This window comes from Priapulus caudatus, unplaced genomic scaffold, assembly GCF_000485595.1.
Source record: "Priapulus caudatus unplaced genomic scaffold, Priapulus_caudatus-5.0.1 Scaffold53, whole genome shotgun sequence".
NCBI lineage: Eukaryota > Metazoa > Priapulida > Priapulimorpha > Priapulimorphida > Priapulidae > Priapulus > Priapulus caudatus.
In genome coordinates, this window is record NW_014577114.1 from 575,407 (window position 1) to 590,696 (window position 15,290).

Consider the following 15,290-nt stretch of genomic DNA (forward strand, 5'->3'; position numbering starts at 1 on the left):
ACGGAATGCCGTGCACTCCAGGCTATAACTACTGCCATAGGTAAACTTCCGCGCTTACGTCCTCGTTCGTCTGTGAAATGGAGCTTATCGATTTTCAATTTCAATAAATGGAAATAGTCATTTGCGCGAATTGCCCCAGCTTTACCAATAAATACATGTCATAACTTAATGGTTCCGTTATACTGATAAAACTATGACAAATTTATGTTAATCGTTCCTTGCTGCTCATTGTTTATATAAAACTGGATTTAAATTTTGTCAAATAGTATACTCTGCTGTCTAACAAATTACCTGATAAAGTTCCATATCGGCGCACACATGGAAATACACGAGCTATAAACCGCAGTTTTTAAAACAAGGTTATTATTTCACGCAGCGTGTAGAAGACGCGGCGTGTACGATTGGGGTCGTGATTTCGTACTTTTGTTCGCGATTGAAATACATCGATACTGTCTGCTAGTGCTACTCTGCTGTACCGTACCATCCGCCTTCGGTCCGGTACAGCAGAGAGAGATAGAGAGAGAGAGAGAGCGTGCGTGCGTGCGCGTGTGTGTACGCAATCGTACACGCCGCGTCTTCTACACGCTGCGTGAAATAATAACCCTTGTTTTAAAAACTGCGGTTTTATAGCTCGTGTATTTCCATGTGTGCGCCGATATGGGAACTTTATCAGGTAATTTGTTAGACAGCAGAGTATACTATTTGACAAAATTTAAATCCAGTTTTATATAAAACAATAGCAGCAAGGGAACGATTAACATAAATTTGTCATAGTTTTATCAGTATAACGGAACCATTAAGTTATGACATTGATTTATTGTAAAGCTGGGGCAATTCGCGCAAATGACTATTTCCATTTATTGAAATTGAAAATCGATATAGCTCCATTTCACAGACGAACGAGGACGTAAGCGCGGAAGTTTACCTATGGCAGTAGTTATAGCCTGGAGTGCACGGCATTCCGTACTCGTTCGATTGCTATGTGACTCAAACTATGTGAACTGTTTTGACCAATTTGTGACTGCACGCGTTCTTTGTATCTCTAACTGTGTTTGTAGTTATTCTGCGCACGTCCTAGGAAGATATAATTTTGTCTTTAATTCTAAATCCGACTAAATTTGTCGAGAGTTACTGACACGACTTAAAAATGATTGATAGCATTAACCTACGAGGGTAACGAACTAGTGTACGAAAGCTCTGTGGGCGCAGCTTGTATATAGTTTCTAGGGGGTGACTGTCCGCTACTCCGAAGGCCCACTAGTCCGCAGGCTCACTAGTCCGAAACACTCACAGTGGATGTAGGCGGAGGTGTGGGGGGGGGGAGGTGTGTGGATGTGTGGCAAAATTGTAGACTACGGTAAAACCTCGTTATACCGCCCCTCGTAATACCGCCAATCTCACTTATCGCCAGGAAAATGCCAATGTACAGATCGTTTGTATCTATTTGTACGTAATTTAGCCTCGTAATACCGCCCCTCGTACACCATAAAACAAAATAATTCACACAATTTACACATTTTTGGCTCTAGAAAATTTAATTTGTTCAGTTTTCTGAAAATACACAGCAGCGTTCTAACCAGTGACAGTGTATCTGCATGGCCATCTGCACCATGATGTTTATGACATTTATCTCTCCACTCTCCTGCTACCAACCATGACGTGGCGCCATCAATCAGCATGCAATTTGCTAAATAATATCAGTAAAAATTTTTAGTTTTCTCTTCGGACTAGTGAGCGTTCGAACTAGTCTTGGACTAGTGGGCCTTCGGACTAGTAAACCTTCGGACCAGTGACCCTTCGGACTGACAAGCTGTAACCAGTTTTAGGGATGCGTTCTATTATCGACCACGAGCTGTGCATTTACGTATCGCACTATGCGAGATTTCTACTTGGCATTCCAAACTGCATTAAAATTAAGTTTAGTAAAATACTTCCTGTACATGATAGTACATAGTATGTGATCTTGTGCTGTCAAAATTTCTGCATAGTTTCGTACGTATAATTATTGTCCAATTGTGATATTTTTGCACACGAATAACCAGTATGTGAGTTTCTGTAAAGCAACATCTCTCCTGAGATTTTCACTTATTATTAGACTTAATATTATTAAGACTTATTAGACTTATTATTAGACTTAATATTATTAAGACTTATTAGACTTATTATTAGACTTAATATTATTAAGACTTATTAGACTTATTATTAGACTTATTATTAGACTTATTATTAGACTTATTATTAGACATAATGGATGGTTGACGTTAATAACTGTACGCATAGAGCAATATGAATCTTGATCAACACACCAAACATACAGGTCTCACACTACACCAAGCAGCTTCTTCTTGAAAAGCATCCAAACATTATATAAAAACTAGAGTTTTTTTTCGCAAACCATGTTCTGCTTCTATCGCAACATAAAAATTGTATTTGGCCCGGTGTCTCACGGGTTTTACCGCTCTACAGATTAATCATTATTGTGATATAGGCGACATGATTTATATGTGAATTTTCGATTAGTCTAGAAAGAACTGGCAACTTTATTTCGTGCAGGAGATTTAACAGCACTTATGACATATATCAAGGCATGAATATTCACTTTGGCGTTATAAATGATATTAGAGAGAGCTAACGAAATAATGGGCATGATCGCAATAATTACCATATACGTTGTTTGATGTCTGGGATAATGTAGCTTTAGTATCATCAAAGTAAACACGCCGACAAAGCTCTAAAAGGAAATGTATTTTTTACATGTTTCCACGATATATATATGTACCTGCGCCATGCCTGCCCGACGTGGCCATTTTCTTCGCAAATGTTGTTAAAATGATGTGACAACACGCAGAGATGAAAGCTTCCGTGAAGGAAATCAAAGGCAACCGCAAAAGCGGTTACTGGCTGCCGCATATTAAATGCGGAGAACGTCGAGACGCAGCAAAAGTATGAAAGAAAAAGTTATTACATCAACCTAGATAATATCATCACGTGTTTATTACCTCACCTCATAGGCAGTCAAAAATAGCGCTGTGAGAAAGAACGCCGCACAGCCAGCAACACGCGTGGTGATTCTGTTGAGGGGGACGTCAGCTCCGTTGCTTGTATTGCCAATTTCGCCGGTGCTTCTATCCGTTTCGGTTACTTTCGTTCACTCCAACATAAGATTGCATCCGTCTCGCTGTGAAGCCCGTAATTGCTTTATTGATACCGAAGATGCAGTTGATAACTGACAGAGAGCAACTTCCAGCCAGCATAACTTGACACAGGATGCTCACGTCGAGTTTGACGATACGAGTACATACCCGGCACGTGTCGTGCGTGTATACGGGTCGATATCTATCCGTCAGTGTTTAAGTTCGCATCGTGTACATTGAAACGTCCGTGGACAATTCGTCTGTTTGCGTCGGGTTTTTAAGGCGTGATTTCGACTTTTGTCGCGATTGAAATCATCGATACTGTCTGCTAGTGCTACTATATAAGAACACATGGTCGCAGCAAATTTCGCACGGCAAACTGCAAACATGCATGCTCTGAGTGTCCGCGCAAAATAATCCGTTCGACATGAAATGCTTGCCTCGAACGACTAAAGCACGGATGGGAATCTGCTTTTGAGCCACTGCAAATTCACTCTGTTCACACGGTTTCTTGCATTCAGCTGACGTTCGCTACGCATCGCTGCCGTTCACAAATAGGTGAACGTCCATCACGCTTGACCAGATTTCAAGGTGCCTAATATTGTCGTTGTCAGTTGTGTGCTTCTTGGACTGGTGGTGGTCATGAAACCTCCGTAAACAGGATAGAGTACAGCGCAACCAGTTATTTGTCAACGTGCTGTGCTATTTTAAACGGTGCGTGTGCAATATTATAGTCACTGCAGAGATACTAATGATATAGACGCTTGATTTCCGGAACTGTGCGGATGGTCTGTTTCGTGACGGAATCAACCCCAGCGTAAAACGACACATGCACAACTGAAATCTTAAATTTGTTGTTCTACTTCGATGTAGCCGCTCTTACAAGATTTCCAAATGTTTTGTTAATCGTTCACAAAAGGCTTCGTTCACAAAAAATTCAGGTATTATACAGCTTCGAATTACACTTTTGTCTTTGCCGAACAGAAACGCAATATTTTACCATTCGAATTCATTTTCAGCCAACAGTTCCATTCACATAATCCACAAAATCATATATAATATCTTATAATCTAAGCAGCTGATTTCCATACTATGATCGCTAACTAACGCGAGCGTTGGCTCGCCATGCGTGTTTAGTCGGTGGGATCTATGTGTTGTTGTATGGTTATCTCAGGTTGCTATGACGTAATATCCTTTTACGCGAATTTGATGCCAGCGCGCAGGTATAAAGAATAGCTCTATACTATATATATATATATTGCTGTGCTGATGAAAGTTCTTTTCAGTTGACAAATCCAGGTAGCTTGGGGTAGTACTGCACAATCCTGTTAATTTTAGTTCCCACGGCGATGATAACCAAAAGTTCAACATGTGCTACTATACTGCGAAAAACGTTAGGATTGACCGAAATAACCCGGGTAGTTCAGGTACTACCATCTCTCAAACGTGTTTCGCTTGTGTGTTTCCTCCCTTATCAGTGGTACAATCGAAAATACGCCGAGCATTGCTTCAGGTCATCTACATTGATCTTGCTACCATATCGTACAGACCGATTATCTTAGACTGGCAGGCACACTGGCTTTCACAAGAGACCACGTGCTGCAAGTATACATGCATAGGGGCGGTCAAGCGAACATCCATACATCTGTTACACACACAAAACACGGAAGGCTAGCTTCACTCAGCCAGACTTCAAGGCGTATGCTATTCAGAAGTGTTCCGCACACCTTCGATGCAAAAATTAATATTGAAAGTTTTTTACCACATTCTTTTACCATTTGCGGCAGCGGCCATTTTAAATAAATGGCGTCGGAACTCTTTAACCCCAACCATATAGCTCCGATGCAATATTATGAAAAACCCCTACCTGGGGCTCGTTGTCAGAAACAGCGTAATGTTAAGGCTAATGTTAAGGCAAATTTTGTTTCTGAAAACGGGCCCCTGCTTGATTGACTTGTTTTCGCCATGCACTGATGAGACGACCGATAGTCATCTTTTCTAATTATTTAAATTAGTTAAATAATTCGTTTTAATTATGTAATTACTATATTATAAAGAGTATTTTCTATAACGTTATTTTTGCGTAAAAATGATTATTATCAGGACTAAATGCGTCTACATCTACAAACTCTTTCCTAATAAACGGTTGTTTATAGTAGAAAAAAACAACTGCGGGTTGAGCTATTGTACGGACAAAATGTGCAAATTATAGAAACTGAACGTACGGGTTATGAGTGTTGGTTTACAAACGGCAAAATAGAAAGTTCAGTGCAAGAATTTCACCATAAGAGTGAACATAAGCATATTTTTATTGTTATAGTTTATCTATACAATATATACAAACATATAGAATATATCTACAATATATTGTAAAGATTTGCTAGTAGTCATTGTTTTACTAGATTATGGCAGTGGTGTGCGCGAATTCTATGCATTGATGATATTATGCAGAAAGGGATTAGGTAGAGGTGACAACATTTATAATACTCTCATATGGATATAAAAACGTGAAGAGAAGCCCCCTCACGAGACGCTAATGCAGCTTAATATATCATTACTGAAGAACATACAATTTCAATCAGGAAAAAGGTTTCGTCCGTAATAATGTAGCTCATGTTCAGGAGGATATGGTTACACATAGCGGCCTGCATTCATTTCATTTGCAATTGACTGGGTTCCTGCATGATACGAGACTTATTCACGACCGGATTACCGGTCATTGCGATCATGGTGGCACCTCAACGGACCAGTGATGAATTAATTTAAGATGGCGGGCTTCTAGTGTGTGTTAAAACGTGTACGGCTGACGGCGTCTATACATGCGCGCGCACGCACGCGCAGATACTGATTTAATCAGTGACTGTGGGTTACCGATGTTTGGCAATGGAATCTAATAGTATTATACATGAATGCATCACGCTGAAGTATATTACTACTGTTGAATATATATATATATATATATATACTAATTATCACACACATTAGTGAATTATCAACCTAATGCTCTCCATTCGCTACAGGGGCATCTAATTCTGCTAATGTGCGGAACCAGCAATAATATCTTGCACACGGGCACTTATTTCATGCCGTAATCTCCATATGCGGTGTACAGTGTACGCTTGTGTAGTGTTTGTGCGAAAATATCATCCTGTATTTAAAAAAATTCTTTCGCGTTTACAGCAATGAACCAGCTTGTTCCACGGACGCTGATAAACATTAGCACAAGATTGTTCCGCTTGTAAACATTTTGCAGATTAAATTTTTACCGGCTTGTTGAGCCTTGCTTGTTCGAGGTTTCGACTCAGAAATAATATCATCAAAATCGAATCAGATAAGAAATATGAATATTTATAATTTACACGAATCAGCGATCTGTTTGCAGCATGTCAGTGTGTTTCCGATATTTAAACATTGATTATTTCCTTTCCCATATTCGCAGATTCTCCGATTGACAGCCCTGAGAAAACCGTATCTGTAATGCTGGATGGGGAAGAGTCAGACATAATTTTTAACGAGATGACGATGGACGCCTTTGGTCGCGTAAGTTTTTATTGGCGGCTCTCGCTAGTCTTTTTTTCCGTACGTGTCCGGCGATCAACGCTGGAATAGTGTTGTTACCATGGGGCTACCTCAGCGTTTATATGTGTCGTGAATTTAATCGATTTAAAACGCACATCATCGTGAACGTGTAGGTCAGCAAGTCATATGTTAAGATCGTGCGTGTTTCGTCGTAAAAGTATTGTCACGTATAGGCCTACCATCGATAGCTTATCATGACATACATGGGTGTATTTACAGCAATTAATGAAGGACAACGTGCATATATATCACATCGTCCTTACATTATCATGTTCGCATAACTAAATATATGCACTGGTTTTGCGTATAGGACATAACCATCGTCAGGAGGGAATCTGATGGCTACGTCATCGTATACTCTATTACTGAGCGTACGACGTTCGAGCGAGCTGTCGATGTGTTGTACACGCTGCATCAATACGATGAGATTAAATATAAGGCTGCTATTCTCGTCGGCAACAAAAGCGATCTCGCGAGAAGCAGAGTAGTTTCTCATGAAGGTAATTTTGGCGAAATCATGCAAGGGCGATAGCAGATTGTGTCCGCCTTGCATCGATTTTTCTAATGTGAAAGCTCTTCGCGTGTGATTCATCGTTGGGCTATGTTGATCTGTCAGTCGGAAAACTCACAACATCCGTTTAACTCTTCATCTCATATTACAGATCAAACACCTAAGTGTGCCGGCAGGAGTCGTAAACCGCCGTTGCAAGATTTCCATTTTTGAGCTTATTGTTCATAAAATTGTTATTTTACAGAAGCGATTGCGGTGGCGAAGACGTACGCTTGTAAGCTGGCAGAGGTTTCCGCCGGTATCAACCACAAAGTGGACGAGCTTTTAGTAGGTGTAGTCAAGCAGGCTCGCATAAAGCGCGTGAAGTTGATTGAAGACCAGGGAGCTTTTCATCGAAAGGAGCACCATCGACATCGTTCCGGCGCTAAGATACTGCTCGATAAGATATTTCATAACAAGCATTTACCATTTTCAACACGATCGTGTGAAAACTTGTATACAGTCTAAACCACAAACTCTATGAACACATCTCCTAGAAGTAGTAGTAGTACTGTAGTAGTATTTAAGACGCGTATAGATGCCTTTGATTTTCATAAGGTAATAGCGAAAGGTACATATCTTTACATTCAAAAACGACTTCCAAACAAAAACGACAAAGGTACACCGTTTACAAGCAAATGTATATTATTTGGAGTGATAAGGGTTGTAACGAGCATGCTACGTGCATTAGATTTAACACACCAACATCTCTACGTATGAATAAGCTTTCACTCAGCATCCACTGAATCGGAAGAAAGTGGAATCGGGGTTTCGTACATATAAATCCCTCGTTGATGAGTGAACTTTACTATTAATGCGATAGAAGCTTCGAGGGGGAGCGTGTATATACGTACAGTAATGCGACCAGTCGGATTAAATGGACTATAAGTGGTTTTCCATAAGTTCCACCGAGTGAGGGGATATATCGTGATAACAGGTGATTCGCAATTTTGTTTCGGTGTCATAGAACACACTTAGGGTAAGATCCGAGTTGGGGTTACAGTTAAGCTTAGCTCATGCACACAGACCTTGATATTCCATGAATCGATTGAATTTAGCTGAATTGATTGAAACAGCTGTGAGAAAGCATTGCATTGCCTGAACTCGGTGTTCAACTCGCATGCGCGAAGTATTGCGGGTGCCGGATCATCCAACGGGCCATGCGTTTCTATTTGTGTTCTGCTACTTACAAGGGCGAGTGAAGCAAACTGTAGAAATAGTGAAACAATGTATTTAAATATTTCCTCTGACGGCCCGTGTTACGAATAATTATAACGTAGTCGACTCACGGCAAAACGGCAAATGTAAAGGTTTCCAGTAAGTTTCCTTGAACGACAGAGTAATATGACGTTAAAGGCTTTATAGTGCACCGTGCTTGCGACGAAGACCAGATGATTTCATAACAACATTCGATTTTTAAGTTAAAAGTAAAGATTTCCGATATAAAATTCCGATGTTTAAAGTAATTGACTCCATGGCATATATGACTTCGTAAAGAACAACTAGTGTTTCTGTAACCAACCACTGCAGGGAAATAATAACGCGCTTAATATAATAACATGGATTTAATAACCAAATATAGTAAGATTCTATATATAAAACTTTTCGTAAATGTTTCAAACATTTTGATGTAAATTGTGCCTTCTACCAAAACTATATCAATACTAGTAGTAATATATTTTTGCTTTTACATATCTATAGTTTACACGCAATGTATACACCTTTCTGTGTGGCCTTCTATCCTTTGGAGAATGAACCAGCAAGTCTTTCTTTGTTACGTTTTCTAAGCTAGTCAACACATTAACTTTTAACATAGTACGAATCATTGTTATTGCTAATTCCAAGGCAAGGTCAGGCGAGTGCGCCATAATGCTTAATTTGTATGATAAATTTTGATTGAAATATTTCCTATGATGAACGAGAAACTTTTAATGATGATATTTTACCATAATGCGAATGCGGCTTCCTTGATGAATTCTTACAGTTCTAATGTATATTTGTGGCTACAGATATGTGTTTGTTGCATGTGGAGGTTTAAGTCGTGTTGTTTGCTAGCATGTGTGAGGATCCTACGTCTCCGCGTGCATTTTACGAGATAAGAGATACATATCATGACAATTACTAATTGTAACTTATAAATGTAACGTCTAATTAATGCGTTCTACGTATTTTACTTGTACAAGGTCATTTCTTTGTTTGTTTTCTCTAACACTTTAGGATATTTTAAATTTATAATTCAACGTTGTGTTGTGCTTGGAATGAATAATTTCATTTCTAATATTATGCGATTTCAAAATTAACTGTATTTTAATTGCCTACTACATTCTCATTATGTTATGGTCAGTACTGTAAACATTGTGTTTCTGTATTAAAGTTGTCGTTGTATTCTGTCATTTGTTCGTCGTGTATCCGTTATTTATGTATTATCACTATAACATTATTACATAATTGTAAAATAATTGGGAAATATGTCGTATATGTATGCCGAAGCTGTATCAACCTTTAAACCAGACTCTGATAGCAATTTCTAAACAGCTGCAGGGTTTGTAATCATAATTTTAAACGCCGTTTACGATACTGATGTCTTCTTTTCATTCATATTAAACGCGCTTTTATCATAAAGGTGCATTAAAACATCATTTCATAAAATTATTGTACATGTACATTATTTATTTTTGTTAGTCACAATGTACCTATTGTTTTATATTTCACATGTGTAACAACACGTGAATCCGAGTGTAACACAGTCTGTGAAATGCCACGTGCTAATGCAATAACATCCAGCATTGAACAGCGCATCATGATTTAGCCAGCAAGAAAACAAATCACTGCAAAACACGTTAGCAGAAAGCTCGTCACAGAAAAATGCTCGTGAGGAGGGAGGATTTTGCTAGTACGAGATCTACGGCAATAGGAAGATCGCACAATTTGTTGCAACAATTGGTGCAACAAGATGCACACATACAAACATATAACATACGTACGTACATATTACATACGCTAAGATTATGTAAACGTATATTGAAGATAGTAGAATATGAACATTAATTGCTGTTATATTGCTACCAAAAATACCTCATAGTAATTGTTGCACTGACTGCATTTAACGTGCCATAAAATATGAACCAAAATTGCCCGCTGAGAGATGCTACCACGTAGCATAATCGCTGCTACTCACCATCGAAGGCAGTCACGGTTTGGGTGAACTGCATTTTAACGTCGTTCATTTGGCGGGGCAACCGTTTTGGTGAACCGCATTTTAACATAAAGCTTGCGTACATTTTAGTGTATTGATCCGGATACTGATTATATATAGGAAAAACGACTACGGAGTTATTGAACGAGTTGGTAACGCGTTAGTTCATGTTTCTTGAGTTGTGCATAATAAATCATAGGTGGGCCAGTGCTACTATGTGGAATTCTCCCTGTTCTATTTTGCCATGCCATACTTATATTCTTATAGTACTAACTATTAATTGCTCCACATTTTAAACATACTAAAACAGTTAGTGTCTGATTTCTCTGGTAATAATTGTATAATATGATTCGTATATAGAAGTCATTTGACACCGGTTAATACTCCGAGGCCCATTATATGATTAATTGCCTTGCGCATGGACGTACATGTGAAATTATAATACCATAATATAGCATTTAGGTGCCCTCTGGCATTCTCTGTCTGCAGTAGATGGAAATTCCCGGCGGACAAAAAGTATTAACCGTGCATTCGCGGGAGCAATATAATTATGCTGAGAGCTAACCGGTAACTAGTATAGTCGGTAGTGTTGAGGCCCAAACTCTGTTCCTTTCTGGTAAAAGGGAAAATGACAAAATTGCAAAAAAGAACACGAAAAACTACGGAAGGGAGAAATTCAATATCTTGGGAGAGGATCAGAAGCAATCAGTGGAGGATACCGACGGGTAGTAGAGGTGGCTGTACACACACACGCACACACGCACACACGCACACTCACACACACACACACACACACACGCACACCCCACACACACAAAAACACACACACGCACTACAAACACGCACGCAGGCACGGACGCACGCACGCGTTAATATAAAACAATAGCCACTTCAATATCACCGTAAAATCACACCAGGCGTTGCATGTAGCCGCATAGTAAGTATAATTATCCAGCACCTATGGTTAATTATAAAACAATAGCCACGTCACTATAACGCTAGCATCACACCAGCAGCAGTGCTGTGTAGTACGTACTACGTACTGTATAGTGCTGTACATAGTAGTAGTACAGTAGCAATAGGAGCTGTAATTAATAGCAAAACAACATCCGCGTCAATATAAAGCTGGGTTTACACTATGGAAAAATCGACGAGATGATCAGTTTTTCAGCATTCTATCAACCTCTCTATCAGGTATTCAAAGATGTTACGTTATCGACCGCGAGTCGGCAAAACTTTCAACATAAAATTTTGACGCGTACTGTCTGCGCGGGGCGACGTGGAAACGCATTTTTGAGCGTATCAATTCGCGACAGCGTGTTCTCCCCTGGGTAGAGGGACACACCCCCTGATTGCTGTTCTCTGAGTGGCCGCATGGCAAAAACATAATCAATTCGCTGATATAAATAGTTGCGAAAATAGAACATGTTCTTATCTTGCAACCTGTCGATATTAACCAGTTGCGCGCGAGACTTTTACGTTTACACTGCCAATTTTCGGTCGATTAATTGAAAATACATCACATTTGTTAATTATTAATTTGTAAATTTTCAAGCAAAAAGTTGATAGTGTAAGCCCAGCCTAATCCTAACAACGCAACTCTCGTAGCTGCCGCGTAGTAACCAACGCCTGGGTTTAAGTAACAAAACAATAGCCGAATCACTATAAAACTGAATCTAATCTCCACAAACTATCACTACTAATCTCCACAAGCGCAATATCCGCGTTACAGCAACCGAACCACAAGTCGCTGCATGTACCTATCTGCAACGTGTTCCGTAGACTTCAACGGTCTCAGCGGCGAGTCACCTCGAAGAACGTCTCAGATAGTTGTAGTGTTGACATCCTGCTAATTTATCGAATAATATAAATGTACGCAACACTAATTTTTTATACATAACATTTTCTACGCCTACCAAACAGTCGGTGAAAAATACATGCAAAATTCTATTAATAAAGAAGACGCAACCTCTAGTTCAAGAAGTGCTACAGTGCAATACATAGAGTATACTGCAAGTTTATATACTGCATACTGCATTAGAAGCAGGAACAAGGAAGAAGTTGATATACTGTAGACGCGTGTTTGCGCTACGATGTGAAATTCTGTAATAGACTACAGAGAGAGATAAGAGAAGACAAGAAGTAACGTTCACTAGTGCTTTATATCTATATCTCTAATACAATACATAGAGTCTCAGTGCGCTAACAAATAGAAAAGCATTACAGTGCATAGTAACCGTATCACGCAACTTACACCTTTCTCAAACTACGTCTCGACAGAAGAAGCCCCGAGCAGTCGACCGCTTCCTCTTTTATACGGCGCGCTCCAGTCCCGCGATCACGTTTCTTCCCCTACGTCACAGATCTCCTTTAGCTCCCAACTCTGACCAACCGGCCCTCCCGAATACGGCAGAGTGCGGATTGCTACCGCTATCTCCCGCTACCTAATATGGTTGCGGGATGCGTGGTGCGCACTTGGCGCAACGCCACGGCCAATTCGGACCATGGTGTCAACACGGCCATCTATCGGTCAGCACCGTTATCCATAGGTCAGCCCGTGTGCGGCCGCCTGTCACACTCCGGAGATTCATGACTGCGATTCCCAGCCTAGCTGGCGCCATCTCGAGTCGCTCTCTTTGATCTCCGTGCCGACCGCTGACTCGCCCGCTCCTGTGTCATGCATCACCCCAACACCATTCTCGCATCCGTCATCACCTTCCCTGGCGTGTGGCCTTTGCCCGCTTACAATACCATATACTGCATTAGAGGCAAGAAGAAGAAAGAATCACGTCGGAAACTCTGTATTTATACCCGGATCTCATATCGTGCTAAATTGACGGGTTCAGTTTATTGTCCCATGTATTTAGCTTAGTTTATTAATCCATGTAGCGTGTTTGATTATTGTACAATAAGTACAAGAGTGTTTGCCAGCGTATTAACTTTGCGATTTCTATTGTGCGCTCTTCAGATACCAATTAGATGCTCAATACTTAATACGCAGTAATTTCAAATACTAATGAGAGTTTTCATGTATTATTTTGATGTATTGCTAATACCAATGATAAAAAGGACACGTGACAAAACACTCACCATTTGCGTTTTTAAAAGGCGAGACGATGCTTGCACAGCCAGAGAGGTATATTCATTATAACTGGACGCATTTTCATAACAATTAATGTTGTATATGCAGAAGCTTTGATTACATAGAATCATAGAATGTTTGGAACTGTTTTTGTCAGAATATTATTTACCCCCTTCATATTTTGTTGCTCTGTTACGACTCTATTCTCAGAATTAAATAAATATATGTGTCCGAATTTGCTCTACAAGTTGTCCCTACGCGTTTTTTCCCCGATCAACGCCGGTTACCCACGCTACTACCACGTACAGTGCTGGGCTGCGGCATTGAATCGTGCTGGAACCATTCACTGAAGCGCTGTCACTGTTGAAATAAGATATGGTCGCCTATTTGTGTTGTCGGTTCGTTTGCGTTCGGTAAATTGCCCAATCTGGTCAAATTATGGTGATTCGATTTTGATTCGAGAGTGGCATGGAGCGAAGGGCTACACGAGTAGCTAAGAGGGACAACGCCATTTACTACTGTTCGCGATTTTTTTTTCGAGAAAATTCGAAAACCCTGCCACTGCTACAAACCATATAATATCAGGAGATAATATGGACATGCTAAATCACTACTCTATTGTGTAAACAATAACTCCTTCTCGACATTATTATTATTATTATCAATATTATTATTATTATAATAAAAAATAACACACTCCAATTGCGCGCCTTGCATCAAAACACACCCATTGCGACATGTATGTAACATGAGCCGTTGTGATATATGACTACATCATAATCAGGAGCGAAACTGATAGCGATCATGATAGCAAAACTGATGATGGAATTTGTGTGTACAGATTAACGTCGCAGACAACACCGTTTTGCACTTCCGCACACAATAACTAGCTGTTTCACCTAATTCAGAGTAATAACCACGTGAAACACGAGCGCTACTGCTGTCTGTAGTTCTATAGCTGACGACTCCTGTCTGTAGTTCTATAGCTGACGACTCCTGTCTGTAGTTCTATAGCTGACGACTCCTGTCTGTAGTTCTATAGCTGACGACTTCTGCCTGTAGTTCTATAGCTGACGACTCCTGCCTGTAGTTGTATAGCTGACGACTCCTGCCTTTAGTTCTATAGCTGACGACTCCTGCCTGTAGTTGTATAGCTGACGACTCCTGCCTTTAGTTCTATAGCTGACGACTCCTGCCTGTAGTTCTATACCTGACGACTCCGGCCTTGTAGTTCTATAGCTGACGACTCATGTCTATGGCTCTATAGCTGACGGCACGCAGCTATAGCTCTACTACGGACGACTCACGTTTCTAGCTCTATGGCAAGGGAATAACATCTGCAACTCTAGAAAAGGTCAAGGCCGACAGCGACGACGACAAACCGTAACGTTCAGCGTCAAGGTCGCAGCGAATGATGTCAAGTGGAAAGTCGCACTCCCCACGTAATGATGCTGGGTTTACACTACCGACTTTATGCTGTCAAATTGGCGAATTGGACCAATTTCGCAATTCGGCAACAGAGATCTAGAGCTGGCGAAAATAGAGCATGTTCTAATCTCCCAACTAATTGCTATTAACCAGTTTCTCGCGCAACCTTTACGTGTACACTGCCGATAAGTAGGCTACTGTCGGTAGTGTAAACCCAGCTTACGCTCAGAGTTACACCTAGGTCATTGTCAAAGGTCAAACAAGGGACATGTCGCAACCTTCTTTATCACACGAAAGCAAAATTGTTGTGTGATACGCTTA

At 40.2% G+C, this 15,290-nt stretch overlaps 1 protein-coding gene across 1 annotated transcript in view; it reads left to right on the forward strand.

Moving 5' to 3' along the window:
• Positions 1-9,656, forward strand: part of LOC106820953 (GTP-binding protein REM 1-like) — a 53,458-nt gene extending 43,802 nt beyond the window's left edge. Inside the window, exons 2-4 of the mRNA XM_014825572.1 lie at positions 6,574-6,674; positions 7,024-7,213; positions 7,469-9,656. Coding sequence (XP_014681058.1) covers positions 6,574-6,674; positions 7,024-7,213; positions 7,469-7,731 — 554 coding nt within the window. The 3' untranslated portion in view covers positions 7,732-9,656. The remainder of the gene's footprint in view (positions 1-6,573; positions 6,675-7,023; positions 7,214-7,468) is intronic.
• Positions 9,657-15,290: the final 5,634 nt, after the last annotated feature.